Here is a 26,980-nt window from a genome sequence, read left to right as displayed (position 1 = left end):
GGAGTGGGTGAAAATAGGCTGGAACTTTTCTTGACCACAGTGAGGTAAGCAGGGTTGGCATGGCACTGGGTCAGGGTCTGTCATCCTGTAAGATTTCTGGTCTGAAAACACCATCCCAGAACACCTACTAGGGAATTCCTTGGAAGTTGACCCAGCACGGTGCACAACTTGCAGCTGGAATCCTGCTGGTAACCTGAGATGTGTGACACCAGACCCAGCCCACCCATGCTCAGGCCAGGAGCTGGTGCACCTCCTAAAGACACTTATGTTCAGATCCTACCCAATGCCATTTCTGCTCAAGTTGTAACTAATAGATTTGTAGAAGACACCTAACAAATACCTGCAATCCACTGAGAGAAAAGTGAAAACCTTTCAATGGAAGGCCCATTGCGGTTAAAAGTAAAATTCCTTTCTGGCCCTGTAAACCAGCAACCACTCACGCCTCAGTGGGAGTCTCTAAAACTGATGCAGTGAGAGTTGGAAAATTCAGCCCCAAAAGGAGAAAGGCTGAGTCTGAGGGCAACCGGCACTTTAAGAAGGCCCAATGCCCCTCCTCTTGGATCTTACCCAGCCATTTGATATGCAGAAGCCCTGTGAAATTCTGGGGAGACAAGGCCCACCCCCCAGTAGCTGCAAATTAGCCCATGGCTCAAATTCCTTTGCTAAACTGTGAGAAATAACCTTTGTCTGTGTTACCTTGGCTAACTCACAGGAAGAAAGTTTGACCTGTCCTAATATGCAGGAAACTTGGCTATAGAAATACCCAATAATTTGAGTTATGTTTGCAAAACACATGAACTAAACACATAAAAACAACTTAGACACGTGGAAGCAACAAATATTTCAGCTAGTTATAAACCAAATAATTTTCTAATTCATGGTACTGGTTAAATGGCATCACGTGTAATTTATTATGAAACTACATTGATTTATTGCAAAGTTTATGTAAACATTTTAACTTGAAAAAAGCTTGAAATAATCCATTCAAACATTAAAGCTTCTCAAGTTTCCTTGTAATCACGAGCATTACACATCAAAGGTCCAACAGAGCATCCTTGAATTATAATCTGTTGGAAATGGGGGGATGGCTTATAAGTCTCTCTATGAACATACATTGACACGTGATATGTTTACAGATCTGGAGCATCCTTGGGCACTGAACTTATAGACACCCAGTGAGACTTTTGTGGTAAAAGTCCCCTTTGCACAAACAGCCAAGACTTACAACAAAGTGAGAAGGGTGCACTGCTAACACTTGCTACAACTAGAGATGCAAGGAGAAGTCACTCCACCCTGCATGAATAAGGAATGGAGCAGGAGCACAAACAATGAAGCAGGACTCCCCAACACCCTTTATCTTTCACTTTCCCTGAGATACACAGAGCACTCAAAACACCAATGAATGGAATGTCTTGCCCCACTGCAGCACTGGGGAACATGTAAGCACTTTGAATTGGTCTGGAAACAGATTGGCAACCAGTGCAGCTATTTTAAAACAGAGGTCACACAAGATCTAAACAGAACCCCAGCCAGTAATCTGTTCACTGCATTTTGGACAAATTGAAATTTCTGACTTGTCTTCAAAGGCAGCCTCACATAAATCACATTGCAATAATCCAGTTTGGAAGTTACCAGAGTATGGAGTGCAGTGGCCAAGTCATCTCTGTCCAAAACGGCCATAGCTGGTAAACCAGCCAAAGGGCTCCAGTTACCAAGGCCACCTGAGCACCAGGAACACCCCAAGCTGCAAACCTGCTCCTTCCAGAGGCGTGCAACCCCATCCATATCAGGCTGCCTCCCCACCACTCACACATGAAACCCCTTTTCAAGATTCAGCTTCATTTTATTGTCTCACATCCAATCCATCACCACCTCCAGTTACTAGTCAAATAGCTCAGCTATCTCTCCTGATTCAGATGGAATAAAAAGGTAAAGGGACTCCTGACCATTAGGTCCAGTCGCAGACGACTCTGGGGTTGTGGTGCTCATCTCACTTTACTGGCTGAAGGATCCGGCGTACAGTTTCCGGGTCATGTGGCCAGCATGACCACATGCTGGCGAAACTAGAGCAGCGCACAGAAATGCTGTTTACCTTCCCGCTGGGGTGGTACCTATTTATCTACGTGCACTTTGACGTGCTTTCGAACTGCTAGGTTGGCAGGAGCAGGGACTGAGCAACGGGAGCTCACCCCGTCACGGGGATTCAAACCGCCGACCTTCTGATCGGCAAACCCTAGGCTCTGTGATTTAGACCACAGCGCCACCTGCGTCCCATTTCAGATCGAAAAGAGAGCTGCATGTTGATGGTACTGCACCTCAAATCTCATGATGATGACTCCCAGAGGTGTCAAAAAAAGGATATTTGACACTGGGTTATAGTTGCTTTAATATTTTTTAGTCCAGGTAAGTAAGGAGTACACCACCACCTTCTTCAAGGCAGGTGGCACCTGCCATGCTCCAGTGAAGTATTAGTCACTTGCTGGACTCACCCAGTCAACTCCCTACAGCTAGCTGTAATAAGCCAGTATGGATAAGGGTCAACCCTGCTTTGCAGATGTCATCCAATATGCTGGCAAAAAAAATTATTACCAAAACCAGTCCTCATCAAAAACTGTTATGCAGTTACCACTGTTCAGGTCCAGGCAAACATCTTGGTCACTGGACTTGTTATAGTTGTTACAATTTTGTGTCCAAGGAACATGTTACAGAACCATGGCATTCAGTTCTGGTGAAACCCCACACCCACACCCACTCCCATCTCCACATTCCACAAAGAGGCATTCACTACCTCCTGGACTTAGCCAATTTCTTTCTGCTAGATGTTACAGGCCAAGAAGAGCAAGGAATATGTGGTTATGCTTTAGGCCTACTTATCTAAATACTTCTCCATATCCTTTGGTTTCAACAATTCAAAACCATCCAGCAAAAGAAGACTAGATCCTAGGTAGCCTCGTATTGCTTTAATGAACCAGGTAAGCTCCTGAACCAATGGATGGAACTCCTCAGTTGGGTAATAGAGAAGGAGATGCCACCACCATAGGCTTGATAATAAATTCTTATTTGTGTTTGTTCAGATTCACATGTGGTTTTCCACCACTTGCACCCAAGTGGTCTCCTTGCCTGCTTCATAGTTCCTGCAACCCCCAGTAAAGGAAACTTTCCTTTTGTTTATATGGCCATTGGCTGTGCTAATTGAGCACAACTTTAGCCGTGGTGATAGCCTTGTGCAGTGGCTATGAGGAACAGTGAGATCATAGGACTGTCCTGTCCATCAGACAAGAAAGTTTCTGTGCTTAAAAAATATTTATTAACTAGCAAAAATCAAATGGGAGTAACAACAAAAAATATACAGAATGTGTGACCCTTTAATGATAAAGATTGTATTTCTTCAAGGAAAATAGCACAGCAGAGAAACATTTCATTTAGCAAAAATCATTTAAGGTATCAGATTGCTCATGTTGAATTAACAGCAGAACCTCAGCAGAACATGACAGTCATAGAATAATTTTAAAACTTCTAAACATGAAATGTTGTATGACTATAGGGACAAATTATAGGTTAGAATCAAAGGGATAATTATGGATAAACATTGAGAAATATATTTGTCTATTTAGAACTACACCAATGTTGACTTACATAAATGGAAACCTTATACACAGAATTCATATTCAGGGATCTTATATATTTTTTCAGGCTTGTCTGTTGAAACAGCATTATATAGATTACTAAATAAGTCCAAAGCACTTTTTAAAAGGAGTATTTTCCAGAAGGCAGAAGAGTAGGTTCCCCAGCAGCAAACCCATCTTTGATTAAAGTTTACTAGTACTTAGCTTTGTGTGGCATCATTTACATTATTGGAAACTACCAAAAGAGAACATCATTCCGTCCCCACTCCTTCCAAAAAGAGAAATAACAAGATTGGGAAATGAAACAAATATCAGAAAAAGAGGGTGATAAAAAATATATTTAAAACCTGGAAATGAAAGAAACATATTTTTTTAAGCCAATAGCTTTGAGGAAAAATAATATGCTTATTTCAATGCTCTGTTAAATAAAAACTATATAGAAGTTATGATTACCAAAACAATACAAAGGGTACGGTCAAATTATGATCCCTCTAAGGAACATGGGGGGGGGGAATCTAAAAATCATGTATAAATCCTGAAATTTCACTTTGCAAATTTTGCAAAACGTATTAGGATTGCAATGAATATTTTAAACTTGAAAGACAATTTAAGAACATACCGTACATCAGCAAAACACTAAGGAACAGTAATATAACGATAATACTCTGGATGGTTCAAAAAAAAATCTTTGGCTACTAATTTACAGTCCAAATATAACTATATTTACTTGCAAGTCCCACTGATTAAAAAAAAACAAATTCCAATTAATTATGTTTAGGATTGCTTTGAGACCATAGTACTTTCTGTGTCTAACCACTAATAGCATGCTGGAATGAAATCAAAGACTAGTCACAGTTATGGTGCTGTTATGTACGTCTACTCAGAAGGAAGTCCCACTATCTTTAATGGGATTTACCTTCTGAAAAGGATCACAGCCATAATCTGAATAATAAATCCCAAAACTGAATTTCCACATTCCGCATAAATGACTGTTGGGTAGAATAAACAGTAAAATTTATTTACTTCACTCATTAAAAGTGATTAAAAGCAGAATGCTATAATAGAACAGCAAATCACTAGGTGAGTCACAGTTTTTGATATAATTGACATACTATATTACCTATATTATCTTATCTTGATAAATTAAGCACCATTTCACTATCCCTTAGAATGCACTGAAAACAATGCAAAATAAGTTTGTGTTCTTGTGGGAATCCCCACATTCAAAAGTTTGGGAATGACATGTTCGAGTAAATTCTGCTTATAGTCAAATTGTTTGGTACTGGTAAAACAACTTTAAAATCATTACTAATTTTAAATGATTATCAGGCTGGTGCATGGGAGAGGGGGGCTTTGGTATTTTGAGAAATGTCCTCTGTATCTGGCTGCTTTAGCCAGGTGTCTCTCTTCTCCCCACACCCACAAAAAGTTTTCAAAAGCTGCCTTATCTAATGTCCAGAGCATGAGGATTTGCAATGCAATCTGCTAAAGAACATCATCTCCCTCTTGGTGGTATTTTAAAAGTTGTTCCTGGTCATAGAACCATACTTGTGTTTTACAAATGGGGAAGCAGACCCATTCTGTGAACTTGTGAGAATATCTCTCAACTATTCAAATGCAGCCCATTTACAAAGATGGCTGCAAAATGACTATGGAAATGGCACCCCGTTAGTATAAAGTTATGCTTATCTGAAAGTGTAGGAATGTTCTCCAGATCATTTGGAACAAGCATTTGTCCTATGTGTTTCAAAAGTGTAATGCATATTCAACTTTTCATTATGCAAACCGTATCTTGCAAAATAAACATACTTTTTACTTAAGGAACATATTTAATAAATCATGCTATAATATTACACATTACATTAATGCAAAGGTACAAGGTGTAAGCATAAATATGCAAGGGCATATTTACTGAAATAACAGTGTATCAGTCTTAAGAAGGCAAGTTGCTAACCTTTCATGAAAAGTAAGACTAAAAGCTACTGACGTATATTATACAGTTAAAAATTCCATGTTTACACAGAGGGTTTTGTTAATTTCCCATCAGTTTTCTTTACTAATGTTCTAACTTGTACATATAGGAGCTCACTGAAAGTAAAGAACCTCTTTTGGATAAAAGATCAGATCAGAACATAAAAATGAGAACAAATATTTTACAAAGCTATAAAATAGGAATTCCAATTGAACTTGCATTTTCAGATTTGAATAACATCTTAGATCTATCAAATTTTGAACTATCACGATCAGCAAACAGACTTTTGTTAGTCATGTAAGATTTATGTTTTACAATTATTGAGACTGTGATCCCACCCCCATCCTGCAAAATGAATTCTATAGTTTTAGCTTTATGCCTACATCTATATTAATAAAGATACATTTATAAAACACATTTTAAAGGCTATTTTAGTGTTCTTCCACGTCTTGCTTTTTGTTTTAAACAGGAACACTGTAACTATTCTGGAATATACCCAAGAAGGAAAACAGTGTTCCTTAGTGTCATTTAGAAAGGAAAGGGTTTTCAAGATACATATTTTAAGTGACATATTAATCAAAAGATCAATATTTTAGTTTAGAAAAAGCAACAAGCCTTTATATCTTCAACTGTTAATTAAATTGTATAGAAGTCCAGTTTATCATAACAATTTTTTTTACAATGAAACAAAAATACAGAGTTAGGGTTTAACTTAAAATAAGAAAAAAGAATCAGTTAAAAAGCAGGTCAGCAAAATACTATATTCAACTAAGGTGTACTGAAAGCTTAAGACAGTGTTTGTCAAATTCTAATCATATTTTATGTTCTAAGTCACTCCTATGATATACTGACAATATGTTTAGCAGGCAACCAAACAGCAATCTATGATGGTTTATGGTTTGATATGAAGAATTATTTTTATTTCCCTTTCCTTTATATATTTTTACTTTCCTTTATTGCCATCATTCCTATTCTATTACATGATTCCAGTCTTCCTTAACAAATCAGAGCACAGCAGTAGAGGCAGGCAGGCAGGGCATTCAGTAACATTCACAGCAATGGCATTCATTAAGTATACCCACCTTTGTCAGAAGAATAGACAAAGGGAGGTACAAGCCTGTCTGGGGCTGAAACCAATATGTGAAGAATATTAATTGTTATTTACTTGCCTGGAAAGTAAAAGAAACCTAACCAAGGCAGAAATTACATTTCCACATCTGTGAGAGTTACATTGACATCCACCTGGCTGCACTGCCCAAAGGACCTTGAAAAGCTTCTTACTTTGGCTGCTCTTTACTGAGTTCCAACTCAGGTTCTTTTGCCACACACTCCTCACCCCTACCCCCTTGCTCTGTGTCTAATTATGAGTAGAGGAAGGAAGACCTTGAGGCTCCTGGCATGGAAACTATCCACTGTTTCTTTCCCATCAACAATGAATCAGGGCTCTACCACTTTCTTCATCTACTCTGTAGGTGTGTCTCTTGCTTATATACACTTGAACTGGTGGGGTGGGAGTCTAGAGATGGAGAATGTAGGATTTAACAATGTGGTTAAATCACAGTCTATTCCATTTTTTATTTTTATTGAATCAGGACTTCATACTGTAACAAACTGTTTCCTGTTTAATGTTGCATAGTAACCTATAAACATTATATATAGGGTGGAAAGCATATCTAAAGTTTTGTGAAATAGAGCAAATATATGCAACTGTGGAATACAAGATTGTCTAAATTTTGCAAGCTTGGGATTTAATGTTAACTGAACTCTAGAGAATAAATGTGCAAAGATCATGTCAAAAACCATTGTCAAAGCATACAAGACTAAATCCACATATGCTGCTGAGATGAGGCACAATAAAGCAGCATTGAGATAATCTATAGCTAAAATGATGGTGTATGATTTATGATTAAGCATCATTACCTGCAGAGCAAGGGGCTTCCATCTCATATTTTTCAGTAAAGCTGGTGCTGAGGTAAGCATGCTCTGAGGTCGCTTTTTCAAAGTTAAGATAACACCACTCGGATCCTCTCGTAGTGCATTCACCAAATTTTTCAACTGCCACCCCACCTGGTAACCAGCAAAATTATTACAATAAAATTGAGGCACAATATTCACAGTGTAATCTTCCCTTTTTAATAAGATTAGTAAAATCAACAAAGTTTTAGAAGATTAATTTTTTTAAATTGTCACAGTTTACATCACTGAACCATGCCATCTAAAAATCAGTATTATCATGATGCAATAAAGTAGGTTATGTGCCATTTAAGCCTAAATAATGAATACTGTACACTGCTGCTGCTGTTGCTGTTGCTAAGCTTGTTTGGGTGCTTCTTTTAATTTTTATGTGATTCTTTAATAATTTGTTTGAAACTAGTTACAGTTGAGCACTGGAAGATCAAAACATAAAAGAAGCTTATGCATTTAAAGGACTTTAAAGGACACTGCCCTACAGTTTAAAAAATACTAGCATTATTTTAGCTACATATTTCATACTTTATTATTTTCTGTAATCAAGCATGCTACTATCCCTCTCCCCCATACTTCATGTGTTGTGCCATTATAAAATTAATTATAAAAAAATTGTTCTTTCAGACTGATCAAAAATTAAGGGCTTATCCAGACTTCCTCTTATTCCACTGCTTTCCCCTGGGGAATACTGCTCTTTAGCACTCAGTTGGGGCAAACGGCAGTTGGGTTTTCTGTGGATTGCCATTTGTTCTGATTTCAACCTAAAGAGCGGGTTTTTCCTGGGAAAGGAGGGGAGCAAGGGGAAAATTCATAGACCAGTGCCTATGCACTGATCAGAAGACCTCTCAGACCTGTGCTTTCTACGCACAGGACAAGTGCAAGTATGGACGAGTAGTAAGACAACAAAAGCAAAAACACCCCATAGTCTGGTTTTGAGTGCATCATAAAACCAAAGTATACTATAAATGCTTCATGCTTTAGCAGTACAATTCTAAATGGCTCCAAAAATTTCAATGAGCATCAGTAACTACAAACATAAATGTCAATTATTCAAGATCAAGGTGTGTGTCGGATATATAGCATTGAAGTGTGGAAATGCAGTTACAGAAGTCATGGCACTACCTTCATGATGGCATATTAGGCACATATGACAGAACTAATGTTTTTAACTGGCCTATATTATCACCTGAAGCAGCTAATAGTTCTGACACTGGATGTTCTTCTGACTCCTTCAGTACATATCTCCTAAGATGCTTGTATTCTGCTAGTTCCCATCTGTCACCTACCATCTACCAGGTATAGCAATCCTTCCACACCAGTAGCATAGTGACTAAATTTGCTACGTTAGTCTAATTACATTCCAGCTCTGGTGAAGATACTTGATTTTTCAAGAGCAAGCGTCCTACACTTCTGGTTCAGTGATAAAATTGGTGCACAGAGAATAGACACAAAACATTTAGGAAGGCTTTTCCTAATAAATGCGACCAAATCCTTAGCTTTAGAAAATGAACAAATAGGTTTAAACAGTTGGTACTATCATATGTACAGAGCAACTTAACTGTTAGCTGTTACTTTTATCCAAAGACATCAGGCTAGGGGAATGAGATGCTGCTGTTGATGTCTCCTAAACCATTATGTTAAATGAATAATAGACTGCAGTATATAAAAGGCATCTAATTTGTTTTCCAAAATGGGAGAAATTTTGAATGTGTAGCAGACCAGTCTGTGAATGTTCCTCCCTTCTCCAACACATTTGTGTGTCTATCACAATGAAGATGAAATAACTTCTAGACACCCACAGTCAGTGGCCAGAAAAATGAAAGCAGAGGCATGGAAATTCAATGTGATGGCGGAAATCAATATAGCAATTATTATCGCCATGGCAAGGATCATTCATCACAAGGACACCACATTCTGTAGGATCCCCGTGGTGACTGGAATGTGTGCTTGTGTACTTGTACACAGAACAATTTTGTTATTGTTTAGCAAATGACATAGCAACAAGAAGTGAAGCTTGTCCCTTAAACTCCAAATACCTTTGAACAATTCATATAAGCAAGATGGACAAATGCTGATTACTGGATGTTTCCATTCCAACACAATGTAGAAATGCATCAAATCAAAAGTGAATTTTATATAAAATTATTTAGCTGCAATAAATTTACTGCAGATATATAATGGTAAAAGTACTAGGAACCTAATCTAAACAGTATATTGTAAGAATAAATTGAAAACTATATCCTGACATGAAACTGCATCTCCATCTCAGACGATCCTTCAACATTTTTCTTACTGATATTCAACAAATATTTCTTATAGTCTGCACTAATTTGCATTATTCTTCTTTCATAATTTAATGAGAACTATTATATTAACTATATTCACAGAATTATGCAGGGGACTAAGCAGACTGCATGTATTCTGTCTGAAAAATAAAACCATAAAAAAACTGCAACAATATGAACCAAATTTGGGGTCCAGAAGGAATTATGCCACATATTTAAATTATACAAATTGGTTACTATTTGCTTCTTTTGCATAAAGTATTCTGCTTCATGTAAGGCAGGGATGAAGAACTTCAGATGAGGAGACTGAATGTGTTCCTCCTAGAGCTTTGGTTTAGCCCCCAGGCCACACCCATCATGAGACCTGCTCTGCATCTTTCTCTAGTACTTTTGCCTGAATAGTGCGTGTGTGTATGTGTATGTGTAAAACCTCTCACTTCTGTGTACAGTACTTGAAATGTAGCTTACTATACAAAAGAAAGAGTCATATCTACTGCTGCATCCCCTTTTCTCTCTCGCCTCCCTGCTACGGGCATGTGGCCCCCAGAAGCTTGCTCATAAGAGCAGGTAACCCTCAGGCGGATAAGGCTCCCCATCCCAGCAAATAAGTGCTAGGGTCTAGAACCCTGTCCCTGATCACAGGGAATCCTTTTCAGCTTCTTCTCTCTTGGCTTCAAAGATTTCAATGGGCTTTAATAACTTAGAATCATTGAGTTGGAAGAGACCCAGAGGGTCATTTAGTCCAACCCCCTACAAAGCAGGAATCTTTTGCCCAAAGTGGGACTCAAACCCACAACCAACATGCTTTCAATCTTATTTTTGCAACTGCAGTAAGTACAAGATAGTTCAATGTGTAATCATCATCTGGAGTATATACATATTCCCTGAAATAGGGTTGTTTGCATGCAATCTCAAGGATGGTTGTACCAAATCACTATACTTTGTGCTATCTTTCGTGTGGGTACTCTTTGAAGAAAGTGACAGAACAGCACGTAAACAGGTTGGTTTGTTAATATGCCTGATGCCAAATACTGTAATATTTAAGTCAATAAATACATCAAGATACTATTACGTTGCACTTTGAATAGTGTCTAGCTGATAACCAGGCTTTCCATTCTCTACTACGAATGATGTGCTCTTATGACCTCACAGTGATTTCTCATTTTATTTGAAGCACATTTCTTTGCTCAGGCTCTCTTCTTAGTCTTTGCTCATACCTTTCTGATTTCTACTACAACATTTTACAAAGAAATTATACAGCATAACTATACAAACTGCTTCCTTTAACGCAGAAACAAAAAGTTAAGCCTTTCCCCTCATGTTTTTCCAAGCTCCCCCTGCCTTTCTTTTCATCCTTTGGCTCAGCATCTACATGATCCTAATGTTTCAGGGGAAATTAACTTTCTTATATGAATCCTGCCCATATATTATAAGGCTGTAAACAGGAATTATCTAAATAAGGGTTATCTATTTTTCAGTTACCTCATATACCTCCTAGATGCTTAAGTGCTTATTGTTTAGAAAGCGTTATTAATATGACATAGAGCAAGGAATACCCATGCATGCAGCCCTCAATCAGTATGCTAAATCTGCCAGAATCTGTTAACTAAAGGCTATGTATTTTAACCTTTTGTTCTTTAAAGTCCATAGTGGACTGAATTGGCTTAAACATTTTGCTGGGTTACATTATGACTTGTGCTCAGCACAACTCTACTGACAGTAGGTAGTGATTTTTGCCTCCTCTCTTCAGCCCTCTCCAGAACAGTGTGCAAAGTGAAGCTCAGAGCTGCAGAAGGAAGTGGTGGAATTCACTGGATCCTCATTCCCTGTGAAAACGGAAGGAGCCTTTCCATTCATGCAATAACAGGTTTGTATCCAATCCAATTATAAAAATTCCAATCCTCATTTGCAGGACAGTCATTAAGGAGATAGGAACACATGCCTCACCTCCCAGCAGTGGATTTCCTGCTGCTTACTATGGGGGGGGGGGAGTGGCAGGAAGGTAAAAGAACAAAAGAATTGTAAAATTGGAAGGGTTTCTGAGGGTCATCTAGTCTAAGCCCCAGCAACGTCCTTTTAACTGATATTCCCAGAGATTGAACCTTGAAATTTTGGATTGCAAATATGTGTTCTCTAATTGACCTATAGTCTTTCCCTGAAAAACTACCTAACTTCATTTGTTGATCTGCATGACTATGTCAGTCAAAGGGTGGTTCCACATGGGTGATTACTGCATGATTGATGTTTCTGCTGCATGTATGTTTTTTTGGAACTGTCCATATGATATCTTCAGCATCAAAATGTCAGCCCACATTTCTTCTATTTAATCTAGATTTATTCTTTCTGCAGGGGGGAAAGGAAACACTCTTGCCAATGAGCCATTTAAAAATTATGCCCTTGCCCAGAAGTATGCTAAATCTGAGCTAGAAGTTATGGAATCCACTTCAGAGAAAGTAGCAGTAAAATACCATCTTGCAGGACCCATGCATGGGCTCAGTTAAAAATATGAAGACCGGAAACTAGACCCTATTTTTGCAGTTGACCACTGACAGCTTCTTCCAGCATTTGAAGATGGTTCCTTGGCTCCCATTTACATAGTGTATGTTACTGAGCAAGCCAAAGATGGAGAAGGAGCCATATAGCAGTTAGAAGGTCTGCCTCTTTAAAAACCTGACCTGTTGTCCAAATCCTTAAGTGTTGCCAAGAAATCAAGGCTTCTCTCAAATCATAGTGTCTGGTGGGTATTTAAATCTTCTTTTAAAACTTGCTGATAGAGAAGTTTTTCTACACAAGCATTCAGAATTTGTATAATACCCCAGCATTATACAATATTTTACAGAGCTTTCCATCTACGGCTTCTTGTTTCTCTACTCCTAACCTTGACCCTGTACCTCTTCACTGCCTGCCCAATCTTTAGCCCATAACAGATTAAAGGCGTGCAAGAATCTTAATCTATACACACATATACACAAACATGAACTTAGTCTTTTCCCAATGAACTGTGCCATTCAAATTTCCCTTTTACAGTATTAATGTAACAATGGCAGTGGCAGACACATAGTAGACCTTTTGACCAAAGATGGCTGATTTGTTTTTTACATAGTACTTTTCATAAAAATTATCACAAAAGCATAGTAAATTAAATGACTATTTCTGAAAAGACAGACTGAGTATATTTTAGATAGCAAAAGGTGTGTCATCAGAAATATCTAATAATAAATTGTCTAGAAAGGAACATGGAATTGCTGATAGGATTTTCTAGTTTTTCTTCAGTCAAGGATTCGTTTCTGACAAACTCCTTCATTTAGTTATAAGCACATTCTTAGCCAAAATACAATGTTCTCTATTCTGATTATGATACAGATAGGTAGCCGTGTTGGTCTGCCATAGTCAAAATAAAAAATTCCTTCCAGTAGCACCTTAAAGACCAACTAAGTTAGTTCTTGAACTAACTTAGTAGAACTAACTTAGTTGGTCTTTAAGGTGCTACTGGAAGGAATTTTTTATTCTGATTATGATAGACAGTGGAGTATACTGCATAAAATTTTGGTAGCTAATTAAAAGAGACATATAATGTTTAAATCACTGCTTGCCCTGTCCACATTTATGTAAATAAAAAATGAAGTCAATACATTATCCACTATAAGAACACCCTACATTGTATTTATGCTGTCTCTAAAATTAAAATTTTAATGTGCAATGCAATAAGTAGCTCTTTAGATATCTCTGTAGTTGTTAAAATATGGAACCAAACAAATAACAACAATGTAACCATATATGTGCTGACTCAGAAGTAAGCCTCATTGAGTTGAATGAGACTACTCCTCTGTAAGTTTATATAAGATTGCAGCCAAAGACAATTTTTCCAAAGCACTAGGTGCAATCTATTTTTGTATTATGGTCTATTTAATGTAATTTAATAATGATCAAAAGCAATACTTTTAACAATGGATGCAGAGCTTTTAAACACAGTATAATTAATATGAATGTTTATTTATTTATTTGTAAAAGTGCTGCTAAATTATGTGAACTGAAGTAACAGGAGTGTGTGTTAATCATAAAGCCCTGAAGTGTGTATTTCTTGAAGACTTCATATGAGTAAGGCTCTCGCTTTAAAGGTTTCATAAAAAAGCACCTGATTTTAAAAATTAAAAGGAGTACTCAAAACTTACTTAATTTACAACATTAAAATGCAATTTTGTGAATATAGTCTAATAGCAAAAGGTCCTTTTAAGCTGGAAGCTTTACTGACCCAAATGTTTGACTCTGTCAAGTAGTAGGTGGGTGTTACCTCTGACTCAGGATGCATTACTCACGTTACAGTTGATAAGAGGCAGAGCCTGGAATGACAGAGACACAGAAGTTTAGGGTGAAGAGAGTCACAGATTCCAAGTCCTCCTCTTAGGCATGATTGTGAAAAATGCTTGGAGTCGGAAGAGCCTTATATATGAATCATAACTTTAAACTGATCAATAACTTAATTCTGAAAGTATAATAGCTATTTTAATAATCATATAATTGTTTTCCTTTTACAAAGCCCCCTGTATTTATACACTTAACATCCTAAACATCTTTACTGGGAAATCCTATCAATAGCTTTCACTTTCAGATGATTATGCTTAGGATCACAGCCTTCAGACCATGTCTTCAAATCACTTGTAAATTTTTTAAACAGGGTTAACTTTAATCACTTATGGATCAGATGTTCTGTTTGAGGGCCTAGTGAAAGGGGAAATGGAGAGCAGCATTTTTTTTAAAAAATAAAATAAATCCCCATTAAAAAAATGTTCTGGTCATAGCCCAGGCAATAATGGGCCAAATTCACAGAACCTCAAAATTAGCCCAAATATACTTAAAACCTGTGGGGTTTTTTCTTTTCCCCACAAGGGATTGTAACTTATTTTTAAATAGATATAAATTCAAAAACTGTTTGTGATACGAAGTGGGCTTAACTGTTCAAAGAAGAAATTGGGGAGGGGAGAGGCACACCTCTTCTAGGATCTATTGGTCTTATGGGCTGAAGTAGGCTTTTGAAATATAGCCAGTATTTATTTCCTCAAAATGGCTTGCGCTTATTCAGGAGGTATGTTATCTTTCTGAGGATGGCAGAATACAATGCTTCATCACAAACTACTCTGAAAACCCCCTAGTTTCAAAAGTGGTTTATATGACTGCTGTTTGAAAAGCACTAAATAGACAGCATCAATGGAGATGTAGAACTAGTTGTTTTATTTTGATACATTGTAACCTATAGTTACTCCCTGGTAACTAGGCAAAACAAGCTACAACATTCATTGTAAATTTTGGACATTTTGACTTTATTTTTCCTCCTGCTAACACCCTGCACTTTCTGTAGCATTTTGCCTGAAGCAGGGTGCTGGAGAGCTTGAAAGCTTGCCTCAATTTTGTGACGTTTTGGTTAGCCCTACTAACCAACTGCGTTTTGGTTAGCCCTACTAACCAACTGCGTTTTGGTTAGCCCTACTAACCAACTGCGTTTGTGGATTTTTGTTTGTTTTTCTTACAGACCAACATATCCACCTTTCTGTTTTAGTACAAGTCATTACAGACTGCCCTGAGCTGCTGAGCTAGTGGAGAATTACATTCTGCACTATAATAACTAAAGTGAACTTCTGAGACAGAATGTAAATTTCATAATAATGATAATGATGCAAGGATGACTAGGTCACCCATCTGTTCGGTATTCATTATTTTATACTGTTCTTTCCCTTGTGCCAGTACCACCTGCACTGAGAGAATCAAACTGTTTACTAAGATGTGATAAGAGAACACTGACACACACACACAGTATGTGTGTGTGTGTACATATATGCGCTATAGTAATAGGTATCTATAAACTAAGGTTACTTGAACTTAGTCCCCCCACCAGCTCCTGGGGGCTAAGCCCCTGAATATTTTGGGGATGGGGGCCTGCCTCCCATGTCCAAAAAAATACAGAGGCGAAGCGCAGAGCCGAGTGTGGCAATGCTCCAGTGGCCAGCTCCTTCTCCTCCTCCTGCCAAGGGCAGGAAGGAGGGTTTAAGCAACCTTCCGCCAGTGGCAGCACCAGGAAGAGGCGGAGAAGGAGCCGTGTAGCCACACAGCTGCCACATTCAGTTCCACCCACAGATACTCCCAACATCCTGATATCACATGTGCAACCACTGCTCCCCGCCCCCTCAAATCACCCTCACACACCGGCACTTCTGCTTGAACTTGGCACAGAAGAATGGATGACTCTGCTCTACTTACCAAATGCAGAATGATACTTTTTCTGAACTGTGATCATTCATATCTAGAGCTGTCATGGTTTATTCCTTTACAAGACTAGGCTCACATCTACAACTAGGCCTAGTTTGTTCCATGCAGGAAAACCTCTAATGGAAATTCCCTTTGAGCAATAAGACCCTTGAGTAATTGGACTACAAAAATAGCCATTTTAGTGGGACTAGGAAACAAAGTATTTTGTACGGACAAAACAAGTTGCTGGGGAAGAGTGAAAACAAAGGTGGAAAGGGACTCTAAAGTTACAGTAAATGGATAACTCCGTGTATCCTAGTTCTGAACTCCTTGAAGGAACTGCAACTCCTTATGAACCTATCAGAATGTATTCTGCAGCAGTTCTTGCTACCATGTTTTTTCCTCTAGAAACTTCTTTATTTTTTAAAACAACGTATTTTAATTAGAAATGTGACCTATGGCTCATGGCAACTTTTGGTATCAGAAAAGAGGCCTGGAGGACCACATTCAGTCCCCAGGCCTGGAGTTCCCCACCCCGATTCAGGTTGATATCCAACATTAGTCATACTCAGACTAATCAATCCACTGTAATAAGTGTTAAGTATCTTAAGTCCTTTGCTTTCCATCGGTCTACTCTGAGAATGATTTAGTTGGATCTCACCTTCAGTTGTTTTACTTGGTTGAACAAAAGGGTGATCAGTGAACAATCCAACATGCAATGTATGCAGTTTTATTTAATTAAATAAGGGCAGGCAGGAAATGTTCCAGCAAATACAGATTGTAGCCCAAAGTCCACTGAGTTCAGCAAATATTCTGATGACTGTTTCTTCAAGTGTTGTTGCTGCAAGATTGCATTGTTTCATAGTAAACTGAAGTCTGAATTAGCTATAACATTGTTATATCGATGCAAGATTCATAAATTTTCTAATATTAATTTGTATACTTGGAGGTTGTTTGCACTGCCACACCATCATTAATTCATAGTAATAAGCAGAAAAACTAATTTTTGTATTGTTGCATACTATTACTGCATTAAACTAAATTATACACAATTGACAGAATATATCTTAACTATGTATTACATGGGAATTATTTTATAATTAGGCAGAACTTTAACTAATTCAAGTGTATAAAATCTTCCAATTCATTCAACTGCATATCTGGAACTGCAAGAAAAATTCAAATATCTACTATGACCTCTTGCATGCTAACAAGAATCAGCTAGCTAATTCCTTGATGCATCCGTATTTTTTAGGTAGAACCAATATTCAGAACTAATGGTAAGGGTTTTACACAGCACTTTTCCTAAGGGCTACACAAGTGGTTCACATACATTGTCAGTGATTCTCAGAAAACATTGAAGGCAAGCCATTAGTATTATCCCGATGTAACAGATAAGGATAGCTGAGATAGAGGCTTACTTAGGAATACCAAGTGAGTTAATAACAGAGCTGAAGACTAAACTGGAAACTTCCAACTGAAAGCTTACACTCTCAACCATTACGCCACATTCAGCATATACAAACTGATGCACAGTTTGCAATTGTGTGAAATTCCGAAAACCTATAGTACAGCTATACAAGGTATCAAATTATTTGTAGTGCAAAATTGGCATTGGAATTAATCCTTAGCATTTGTATCTAAACTGATATCATTCCCTTGGCAGCAAAGCAGAAAGGATTTATTGTAAGAATAATCTCACTGCCATTATAAACAAGAGCACTGTTTATAAACAAGAGCACTGTTTAAGACTTAGGGGCCTATTGGCCTCATGGCCAATGGATCTTCAAGTTAATACTACTGCAGGGACCCGGTGCTATAGCAGCTTCTCCCCAGTACTGCTTCGCTTCAATTGTACTGCCTTGGGGGCTGGAAATGGGCTATATTCAAGGCAGGTGGAAGTCAAAAGAAGCAAAGCAAAACTTCTACTGAGAGCAAGGCAGAGCCAAAATACATTGCCCCTTCACTTCCTTCTGCTTTGTCCACACCATCACAATAGTGTATAGAAGTGCAACCAACTCTGCACTCAATCACAACAAATCCACAACATAATATAAATCCTTAAAAACAGATTCCACAGCTCAGATGACCAGACACTTGGTATCACATCTAGTTTCATGTCATATACCCTTGGAGGGAACTTTGATGATTGGCTCTATGATAAAATACTACACTTTATACAAACAGCCTGGTTTCAAAACAAATAGAGGAAGAACACACTATTAATGCCACTTATCTCAGACCCCTTACAAGTACTCTGCTGCAGGATCATCTCCCTTCCACAGCAGGAACTTCTGCTCTATTACGCCAGCTGGGGATACAAGAATACATCCCACATAGATAAGCAAAGGTGGTGGGAAGAGAGAGACTGCAGCATATATCTCCCCATGTCTGCAATATTGTCAACAATAATTTAGTTCAATTGTGTGGCATAATCAATGCTTCCTGACTCATCAGCTAGCAGCAATGGTTCCACACAGGACACCAAAAACATGCATTCTTCAGAAAGGGGATTGGCTAGAGGTTATCAGCCTTCAAACACTGATAAATGCCAGGCACTCCTCTTCAATAATTGTATGGCTACTCAGAACCTAATGTACCCTTTTGCAATTCAGGAGAACAGCCTGGCCACACGGAGCAGAACAAGCAGGTGCTAAGCAAAGCTTTATACTACTGCTCCATACAGCGTAGGAACAATTGTAGTTTTAGTGATGAGTCTCTCCCAACCTCCCCAAAACATAAAGTAGTTCAAGGAGGAACACGGATGAGTGCACAGGTGGCAGCTCTCTCTCACTGATGCTCACCAACCTCTACAGACTACATGTTGCAGCTACCGACCATTACTATCACTCTTGGGTCTTGTTGCAGTCCTCCCAACAGCCTTAAAGACATTCCCCTCTCCCAATACTATAAAGAGCACAAATGAACATAGCCCCAAGGCAGCTGCTGCTTACTAAATCAACTCTGAAGCAATACCCAATAGAGGGCTTTCTTCAGCTGTAAATAACAGCTTCAAAGGAGCAATATCTTGTCAGACCACATCAGGGAACGAAAGGGTTGTACATGTAAGTGCAAATAGGCATTTAATATACATCTAGTTTGGTCCTTGGAGACTGCATATGCTTTCAAGTGCGCAATGTGGGAGATTTTCCCCCACCTTTTCTAGTGGGCCATAACTCGGTGGTACAGTATATCCTTGGCATTTCCAGGTAGGACTGGGAGAGAGAACCTTGCAAGAAACCCTGGAGAGCTATTGTACTACTTGGGCCAACAGCCAAAGGACTTCCTATGTTCTTCATAGAACAGGTCCTACATTTGACACATATGTTGTTCCACAGAGCAAGGACTAGTCAGGCAATCCCTTTAGCCCCAGTTGAATCTGTAGACTGGTAGCTGTTGTTGAGTACCTGGAAGCTGCTTTAGGGAATGTGTAGTGTGGGTGTGGGGCTTAGACCTGTAAGCTTCTCCACTTTTGCATCTAACTTGAAAGTTAATACCAGGCATGCAAAAGGTGAGCTTGGTGTTGGTGGGGCCCAAACATGCACCTCTTTTTCCCAGCCTGCTTCTCTAGTCCTGTGGGCTAACAGGCTTTGTCCTTCAAAAAGTGCAGCTGTGACTCCTTTCTTGTGTGTCCTGGCTATACTCCTTTACATTAGATGTTAAAGACAAGTACCTTACATTCCTGTAATGTTATCTAAATAATCTTGCCCAACTCTCTTTGTAAAGAATTAAAGTATTAGTCTCCAACTTACTAAGACAGAATTTCTCACACTGCTGTGGCATGTATATCCTACCAGTGCAATTTCCCATAGAGCTGAATCTCAACTTGACTCAGCAGACCAGAGAAAAGTTCAAAGACCACTTAAAACATATTTCGCTTGCCTTTCTCACCTTCAGGAGGAATCCTCCTACTAACAGCTTCTAATAAAGAGGGCACTTCAAGACAGTTGCTATTGTGCAGGTGGGATTCAATCACTTTATGGCAAACCTATCCCCCAGCCCCGCAAGTTAGACTTTTTGCAGTAAGCAAAGTGATGGTTAAATAAACTGGAAAGTATGGAGTAACAATTGCTTGATGTGATGTTTTAAACCTTCCCACAAACAAATCAGAATAGAATGCTCAATAAACAGGTCATATAGAAGCAATCAGGGAAATCCCCCCCCCCACAACTAATGTCCATCTGATACTCTACTTCTCATCCAGAAAGGTGCCCTCCATCCCAAACAGCAGCACAGTCTTTCTCATATTGCCAATTGGGGTGCAATGAGTGACAATCCCAGAATCTATCCCATACCCTTCCTAATCTAGGTTTTTGCACCATTTAGACTGTGTAAAGAAACCCCTACAGGAAAAAACTACATGTGACACATGGGGGGGTTTAAGAGGCAGGAAGGGGACCACAGTGCATGGGAAGAGTGCTTAATCCTTCCATTCCCAACCGTGAACCCAACAAAAATTGCCCAGCCTGTGTAGCTATGAAAGCTGTCCTATGGCAGTCTCATCCTATGATGCTTCAGAATTACTCTTAAGGATAGCAATTCCTACAAATATTACTTTCCCTGTACAGTTTTACTGTAATTATGATCTGTCTTGATCACTGTTGTGTTCCTATGGGGCACATTTGGTAAACCTCCATGCCCCTTAGGTTGGGCTGGCCTTTAACAAGTGGCAAGCTTTTTATGTGGCAGACTATGCCATTTGGATCTCCTTGTCAATAGAGGCTTCAGCAGGAGCCATACTTTGTTTTTAGATGTCTTCTAAAAACTCTCTTCAGACACACTTTCAACCTAAGCTCTTACTAATGTGTTTGATGTTTTAATTATTTTTAGTGTAACACTGTCTTTTCAGTTCTTATACTGCCTTGTGATATTTTCATATGAAAGTGCACATTCTGTGTACATTGCGGCAGCCTTTGGCTATGTGCAATAAAACTGACTGAGACTGATATGAAAGTGCAGTTTAAAATTATGTGAATATAAATAAAGCACTTCAGAATAAAATATTCTAAATTATAGAATATTAAATGTGAGTAAATGTATTGAACTCATGCTATATTAAAGCAATGTGTAAATGACCAAAAGAGAGATGAAATGGTTTAACCTGTGTTAACTCCAAAGAGATACCTGTTTGATACACAGGTTTCTTGCTTAGCATTCCAGACAGCTGAAATAGGAGTCCTGTAGTCTTGCTCAGGCCTCATGGAGAGAGTTTCAAGGGGTGAGAAAAGCAAATGGCCAATCCACTGAGCAACATAGTAAGAGATGGGATGGCTCTCAGCCACATACGTGAGCATTTTACAATTTTTTATGGGATGCATCCACCCCACCCCTAATCTAGGATAAGGATCAGACTAATTCCCTCTTCTTCCCACTTCACTCACTCGGCTGAAACTTCAACATTCTGTATGTTCTTGAAGCTCACAGATCCTTGAGAGGGCTATTTACAACCCTAGCCTTTAATTTACACTTCTGTGTATCTATGCAGGCCATTAAGTATAGAGAAACCACTACCTTATTTTTTGTGGCTCTGCTTTGTTTCCAAACCAATAGGCTTTCAACCACCTAAATTTGGTATTAGTAAATATTATGAGAAACTGGTAGTCTTACACACATTTCACTTCCACACTACTTATTTTTTAAATACACAAAAATTACAGTGTCTTTTTTAAATCTCTCATGCAAAAGCTACTAAAACCAGTAAAACAACACATTTTAACATGTGTTGCTGATACACCATCATCTTCAAGTGATACAGAATTCGATCATACCTACCACAGTTTGGTGGTTAACTTGGATCACTTCATCTCCAGCATGGATTTTCTTACATCGATCTGCAGGTGACTGAATTTAAAATAAAAGAGATGATAAAGAATACAATCCTTACTGGCTATCATCTCTCCTTTCGCAAAAGCAAGATTATTAAGCTATGCACTCTGTGTTAGTTCTCTATACTGTATTTATATTTTCCAGGAAGTAAAATATTTCTCTTTTTCAATGCTACATATAGAAGGCTTCAAGTGGAACAAGTTAGTTGCACAGACAACAGCTCAGTGAGCTACTATGGTAATAATATGGGAGTGCTCTAAGGCCCTTTGAGTGTGCTGGGTGTTTTGAACTTGTGATGGGACAACACCAGACTTCCTCAGTGAGCCTTAAACGTCTAGAAGAGGACATAATCTGGATCAAATAACACAGTGCTATTCCTCACTGAGGAATCATGGGCTGAACTACAAGCCTCCATTTCCCAGTTATAAATGAGACATGCAGCATTACTTCAAGCCAGAGAGGCACATTTCATGTAGCTTTTTCCTCAAGATGAATGGATGGGGGGGCAGTACTCCCTATTGCTAACAGATACAACCCCCCTCGTTTTCCTTGAGGGGGGCTGCAAGACAAGGAGAGAAAATACAAACACACTGAGTTTTGTGTGTCCACTGAGTATTCACAAAATCTCTAGAAGGGTTTTGTGATCCAAGTAGGGTAGCGTTCAACTATTCTGACAAGATGCCCCCAGAACAGCTTCTCTGCCATTACTGATCTTTCCTTAGACTGCATGGTGTGTGTTTATGGGTGTTGAAAGTCCTGGTGCACTCTTAATTCAGGACCGATATAGAGGGCACCCATGAATACTGAAAGTGTTCCCTAGAACATGCATCCTGAATCATTCAAAACAACAGGAATTTTACAAAGATCCTTGAGCTCATAAATTAACAGAAATGGTTCCCTGGATGTGGTAAGTCTGAAAACCACTCATGTAGAACATTCAGTGACTTAAAAACAAAACTCTTCTACAAGATAATGACCCTGTCTGCTGTGCAGTTGAGGCTTTTAAGCACTCAGTGGATCAGCCCCTCATGAGAACCATGGGATCTTTCAAGGGTGCCATGAGAGGTTGACTCCTCCCCTGCTGCTCCAGGTCTGCTGTGCCACTGGACAAAGGTGCTCTGTGTGCAAGGGCACAAAGAGTGGTGATCCATGGAATACACAAAATGTCCCAAATTCTCACCTAACTGCAATAGTTTTTAAGATAATCACATAATATATTTTTCCCTGAAGTTTAATAAATCATTTTCCAGTGCAAGTAAACACAGACACTCATTTCTCTTCACCACAGAAAACCCAGAACACCAGGAGTTCAATTTAAGTACTATGATCAGAAGGCATTTATATCAATTCCTACTTCTGTCCTCTGGAAGTTGGAAGATTTCTAAAAATGCAGTGATAATACAAAACACGGTGGATAGCAACTGGGCAAAAGTTAAACATTTTAAATCAATGCAGCTTAAACTCAGGATGGACTGACTCGAAGGATTCAGATCAAAATCCAGAGAAAATGAAGCATTCCCATGGCGAATTGAAATGAACGGGACTAAAGCATGCGGTAGGGTTCTTACTTCTAAAAATGGTGGGGATATCACACAGTTAGAGAAAACTTAGTCCATTATTTGTACAAGTTTTACTCAATCTGCACTGAGTAAAACCAGTAGTTCTGAACAAACAAGACACTTTTTATTTTCAAATTATGCATGCAAGTAAAGCAACAAAGAAGAGGCATTACAACCTGCGTGAGAAAGAAGTGGGATATAGCTTCTAAAATGGCACATGCCACACACAGCAAAAACTAAATGTAAGGCTGGAAACTGTTATGATCTATGTCGTTTGCAACACTCAAACCCTCTAGTGAGATTACCACCACTAGATTCAAGTTGTTTGAATGCTTCACAATATTACAACTGATCTTACAATCTAGTAACAGACATTGGCTATTATTGTGCCAATACAGCACACTGTAGTCACGCTTATTCTAGTCCCATTGGAGATCCCAGGATCATGGTTTAGTTTCAGTTTGTGTGATCAGTTTCAGTTGTCGCAGCCTGATGACGTGGATAGGAGCCTCAAAGTGAGGGTGACTATATGCCGTCTTGATCCTTGCCCATCAAGGCTAATAAAATATGGTAGGAGTGGACTGACTTGACTGATGCAGGGAGTGGTTGCGTCTTTATAGAAGGGAGTTATCCCCACTTCCTGGAAAGGGCTTATGGAATGGCATGTCTTGAAAAAGCCCTCCCTGGATCCAGGGATTTAAAAAAAACTACTGTCAAATCTCTAATTCTCCCTTCTTGGCCATGAGGTAGGATCTGCTTCACCTATTTTTATGATGTGTTGTTTTTTAGATTTTTATTCACCCACCACTGGGAGCTGTCATGCAGGGATGAGGGCAAAGTACCATTTGTATGCTGATGACATGCAGCTCTATCTATTCCATCTGAATCAGGACAGGCTGTGAAGGTGTTGGATCGGTGTCTGAAAGCAGTGAAGAGCTGGATGGGGACCAGTAAACTGAGGCTGAATACTGGTTAAGAAGGAGGTGCTATGGTAGGTGGTTCCTGTGTCTGGGAATTAGGTACATCATTGGGTCTGGGAGGGATTGCACTCTCCCTCAAAAAGAAATTTTGAGCACTGGAAGTACTAATGGAATAGAATTCAATGTCACAATATTACAAATGTTCCATCCGTTCAAGTATATCAGATTACCAGATAGAACAATTCCCTCCCCTGCCCCTGCACACCGTTCTGAGGGTTCTCATGACCACCACCACCCTGGAGCCAAAGGGAGAGGGAGGAAAGCCTCATGGTGCAAGTGGTTTGGCACGTGAATCCCATCTTGGAACTGGGGTCTCAAGTGGCTTCTGTGGCCAGGAGAATTATGCCCATTTTAGGGTAAACTGCCATCTACAGTTGTTCCTGGACTAGAATAGCCTGGTCCCAGTTGTCCATGCTCAAGCGACCTCCTACTTAAACTACTGCAATGGGCTGGATATGGGGCTGCTCTTGAAGAAGCTCTAAGCAGAATAATCGCATTGAATTTAATTAGACTGCAGTGTAATGATTGTAATGATATATATTAAGGCAAACTAGAAACCACTTTACATTTCCTCCAAATATAACTTAGCCCTTATGGAATAAATGCTTTTAATATTTATAAAACAAAGCAAGTAGTACTATATATTATGGATTTTTTTCAATTATTTTGCTCTGAGAGCACTAAATATTAAACACCACCAACAGCATCAATCTATGGACTCGTTCTAAAAATGTATTATCAATATCTGTGCAGATGTTTTATTAAGTGACAAATTATGTTGAGAGCAATACATGGAAAGTATTACTATTATATTGATACCGGTCACAGTTCAAATAAATTATGTTTACACATATGGGAGATTATTCAGTTTAACCATATTATTATTATTCAGTTTGACAATGGAAACTGCTTCAGCAGAACTATGGAAGGCTGTAATTGTTCATATTGTTCTGCTCCACGCACATTAGTAACTCACTTATAGCCTCAACTAAATTTGCAAGAATTCAGACCTATCACTGTGATTAGTCATGTTGATTAGATAAAGGGACTGATCAGAGGATCTTGTTAGTCACTGTGATGTGACTTTCATCCCAAGAGAAGCTTCAATCAAGGCAGTTTCAATGAAGTTTTTACTATAGAGAAGCAAGGCAAATGTGTGAGCATGCATGCCAAACTGACACAGGATGGAGTGTGTTACTAGTTTACTGACATGCACATTAAGTACCAGGAATGCAAAGCGTCGCAGCATTTCGGTGGTGGGCTGTGCCCCTAACCTACAGTAGAACACCTGTTGGAAACCCTCATGTATTTTCCTGTGGGAAACTGTAGTGGCCGGAGCTTTCCAACTACAGTGGTACCTCGGGTTACAGACACTTCAGGTTACAGACTCCGCTAACCCAGAAATAGTACCTCGGGTTAAGAACTTTGCTTCAGGATAAGAACTGAAATCGTGCAGCAGTGGTGCGGCAGCAGCGGGAGGCCCCATTAGCTAAAGTGGTGCTTCAGGTTAAGAACAGTTTCAGGTTAAGAACGGACCTCCAGAACAAATTACCGTATTTTTCGCCCTATAGGACGCACTTTCCCCCCTCCAAAAATGAAGGGGAAATCTGTGTGCGTCCTATGGGGCGAATGCAGGCTTTCGCTGAAGCTTGGAGAGCGAGAGGGGTCGGTGCGCACCGACCCCTCTCGCTCTCCAGGCTTCAGGAAGCTATCAACAAGCCTGGGGAGCCCGCGGGAGTTCCCACAGTGCTGAAGCAGAGCGCCCCGCGCTTCTCCCCAGTGCCAGCCCCACAAGCTCGGGGGACAGCAGGGATGCGGAGCGCCGCCATCCCGCTGTTCCCTGACCTGGTTTGGATTCCCCAACCTGGTTTTGAGGGGGAAATAAAGGATTTTTTTCCCCCTTTATTCTCCCCCCCCCCAAAAAAACCTAGGTGCGTCCTATGGGCCGGTGCGTCCTATGGGACGAAAAATACGGTAAGTTCTTAACACGAGGTACCACTGTATAGTAAACAATGTACAAACACTACTATTGGTGACTTGAAGTTTAACTCCACTTCTGGTGGAGTATGGGAAGAAGAATTCTATGGTTGATTTAAGAATGTCATTGGAAATTCTATTTTCAGATATTTTCAGCAGTTTGAGTTTCCTTCGTAAGAAGGTGGCTTCTGTCCTTTAGAGGAACCTAGAGAATACCTCTCATACAACACAAATGAATAAGCATAAGTCTGAAAATGGCTACTATATGTGTAGAGGTGAATGTCTGCAAGAGTGACTATCCTTTCTCAAACTCTCAGTAGTTGGTACAATGACTTTGAATCTGGTGACATTACATCTAGTTTTATAAACAAAGAAGATATGAAGGGTTGTGTGTGCTGCTTAGATGAGATATTAACTTATCAGCTTTTAATATTATTTGATTTCCAATAATAATAATAATAAATTATTAAATAGGAAATGTGTTTACTGCACCACAGCAAACTACAGCACAAAATCCTATGCGAATTAAGACAAATTTCCTTTAATT

General features: G+C 39.1%; 1 protein-coding gene across 10 annotated transcripts in view; it reads right to left on the bottom strand.

The window, feature by feature from the left end:
• CNKSR2 (connector enhancer of kinase suppressor of Ras 2) overlaps positions 1-26,980 on the bottom strand; it is a 242,220-nt gene that overhangs the window by 57,871 nt on the left and 157,369 nt on the right. For 7 of the 10 annotated variants that reach the window (XR_014009533.1, XM_081199417.1, XM_081199416.1 and 4 more), the window contains 2 exons: positions 21,864-21,932; positions 7,519-7,665 (listed from right to left, as the gene is read on the bottom strand). The exons of 1 other annotated variant lie outside the window; for it this stretch is intronic. Coding sequence is in view for 8 of the 9 variants with exons in the window: in XM_081199417.1 (XP_081055543.1) it covers positions 7,519-7,665; positions 21,864-21,932 (216 nt within the window). In the remaining variant the exon portion in view is untranslated. The remainder of the gene's footprint in view (positions 1-7,518; positions 7,666-21,863; positions 21,933-26,980) is intronic. 2 more of the 10 variants (XM_081199413.1, XM_081199418.1) reach the window with 1 other exon arrangement.

The sequence above is a fragment of the Podarcis bocagei genome (genome assembly GCF_964188305.1).
Source record: "Podarcis bocagei genome assembly, chromosome: 6".
Taxonomy (NCBI): domain Eukaryota; kingdom Metazoa; phylum Chordata; class Lepidosauria; order Squamata; family Lacertidae; genus Podarcis; species Podarcis bocagei.
The sequence above is the reverse complement of the archived record's forward strand: the minus strand, read 5'-3'. Positions and strand labels throughout refer to the sequence as shown.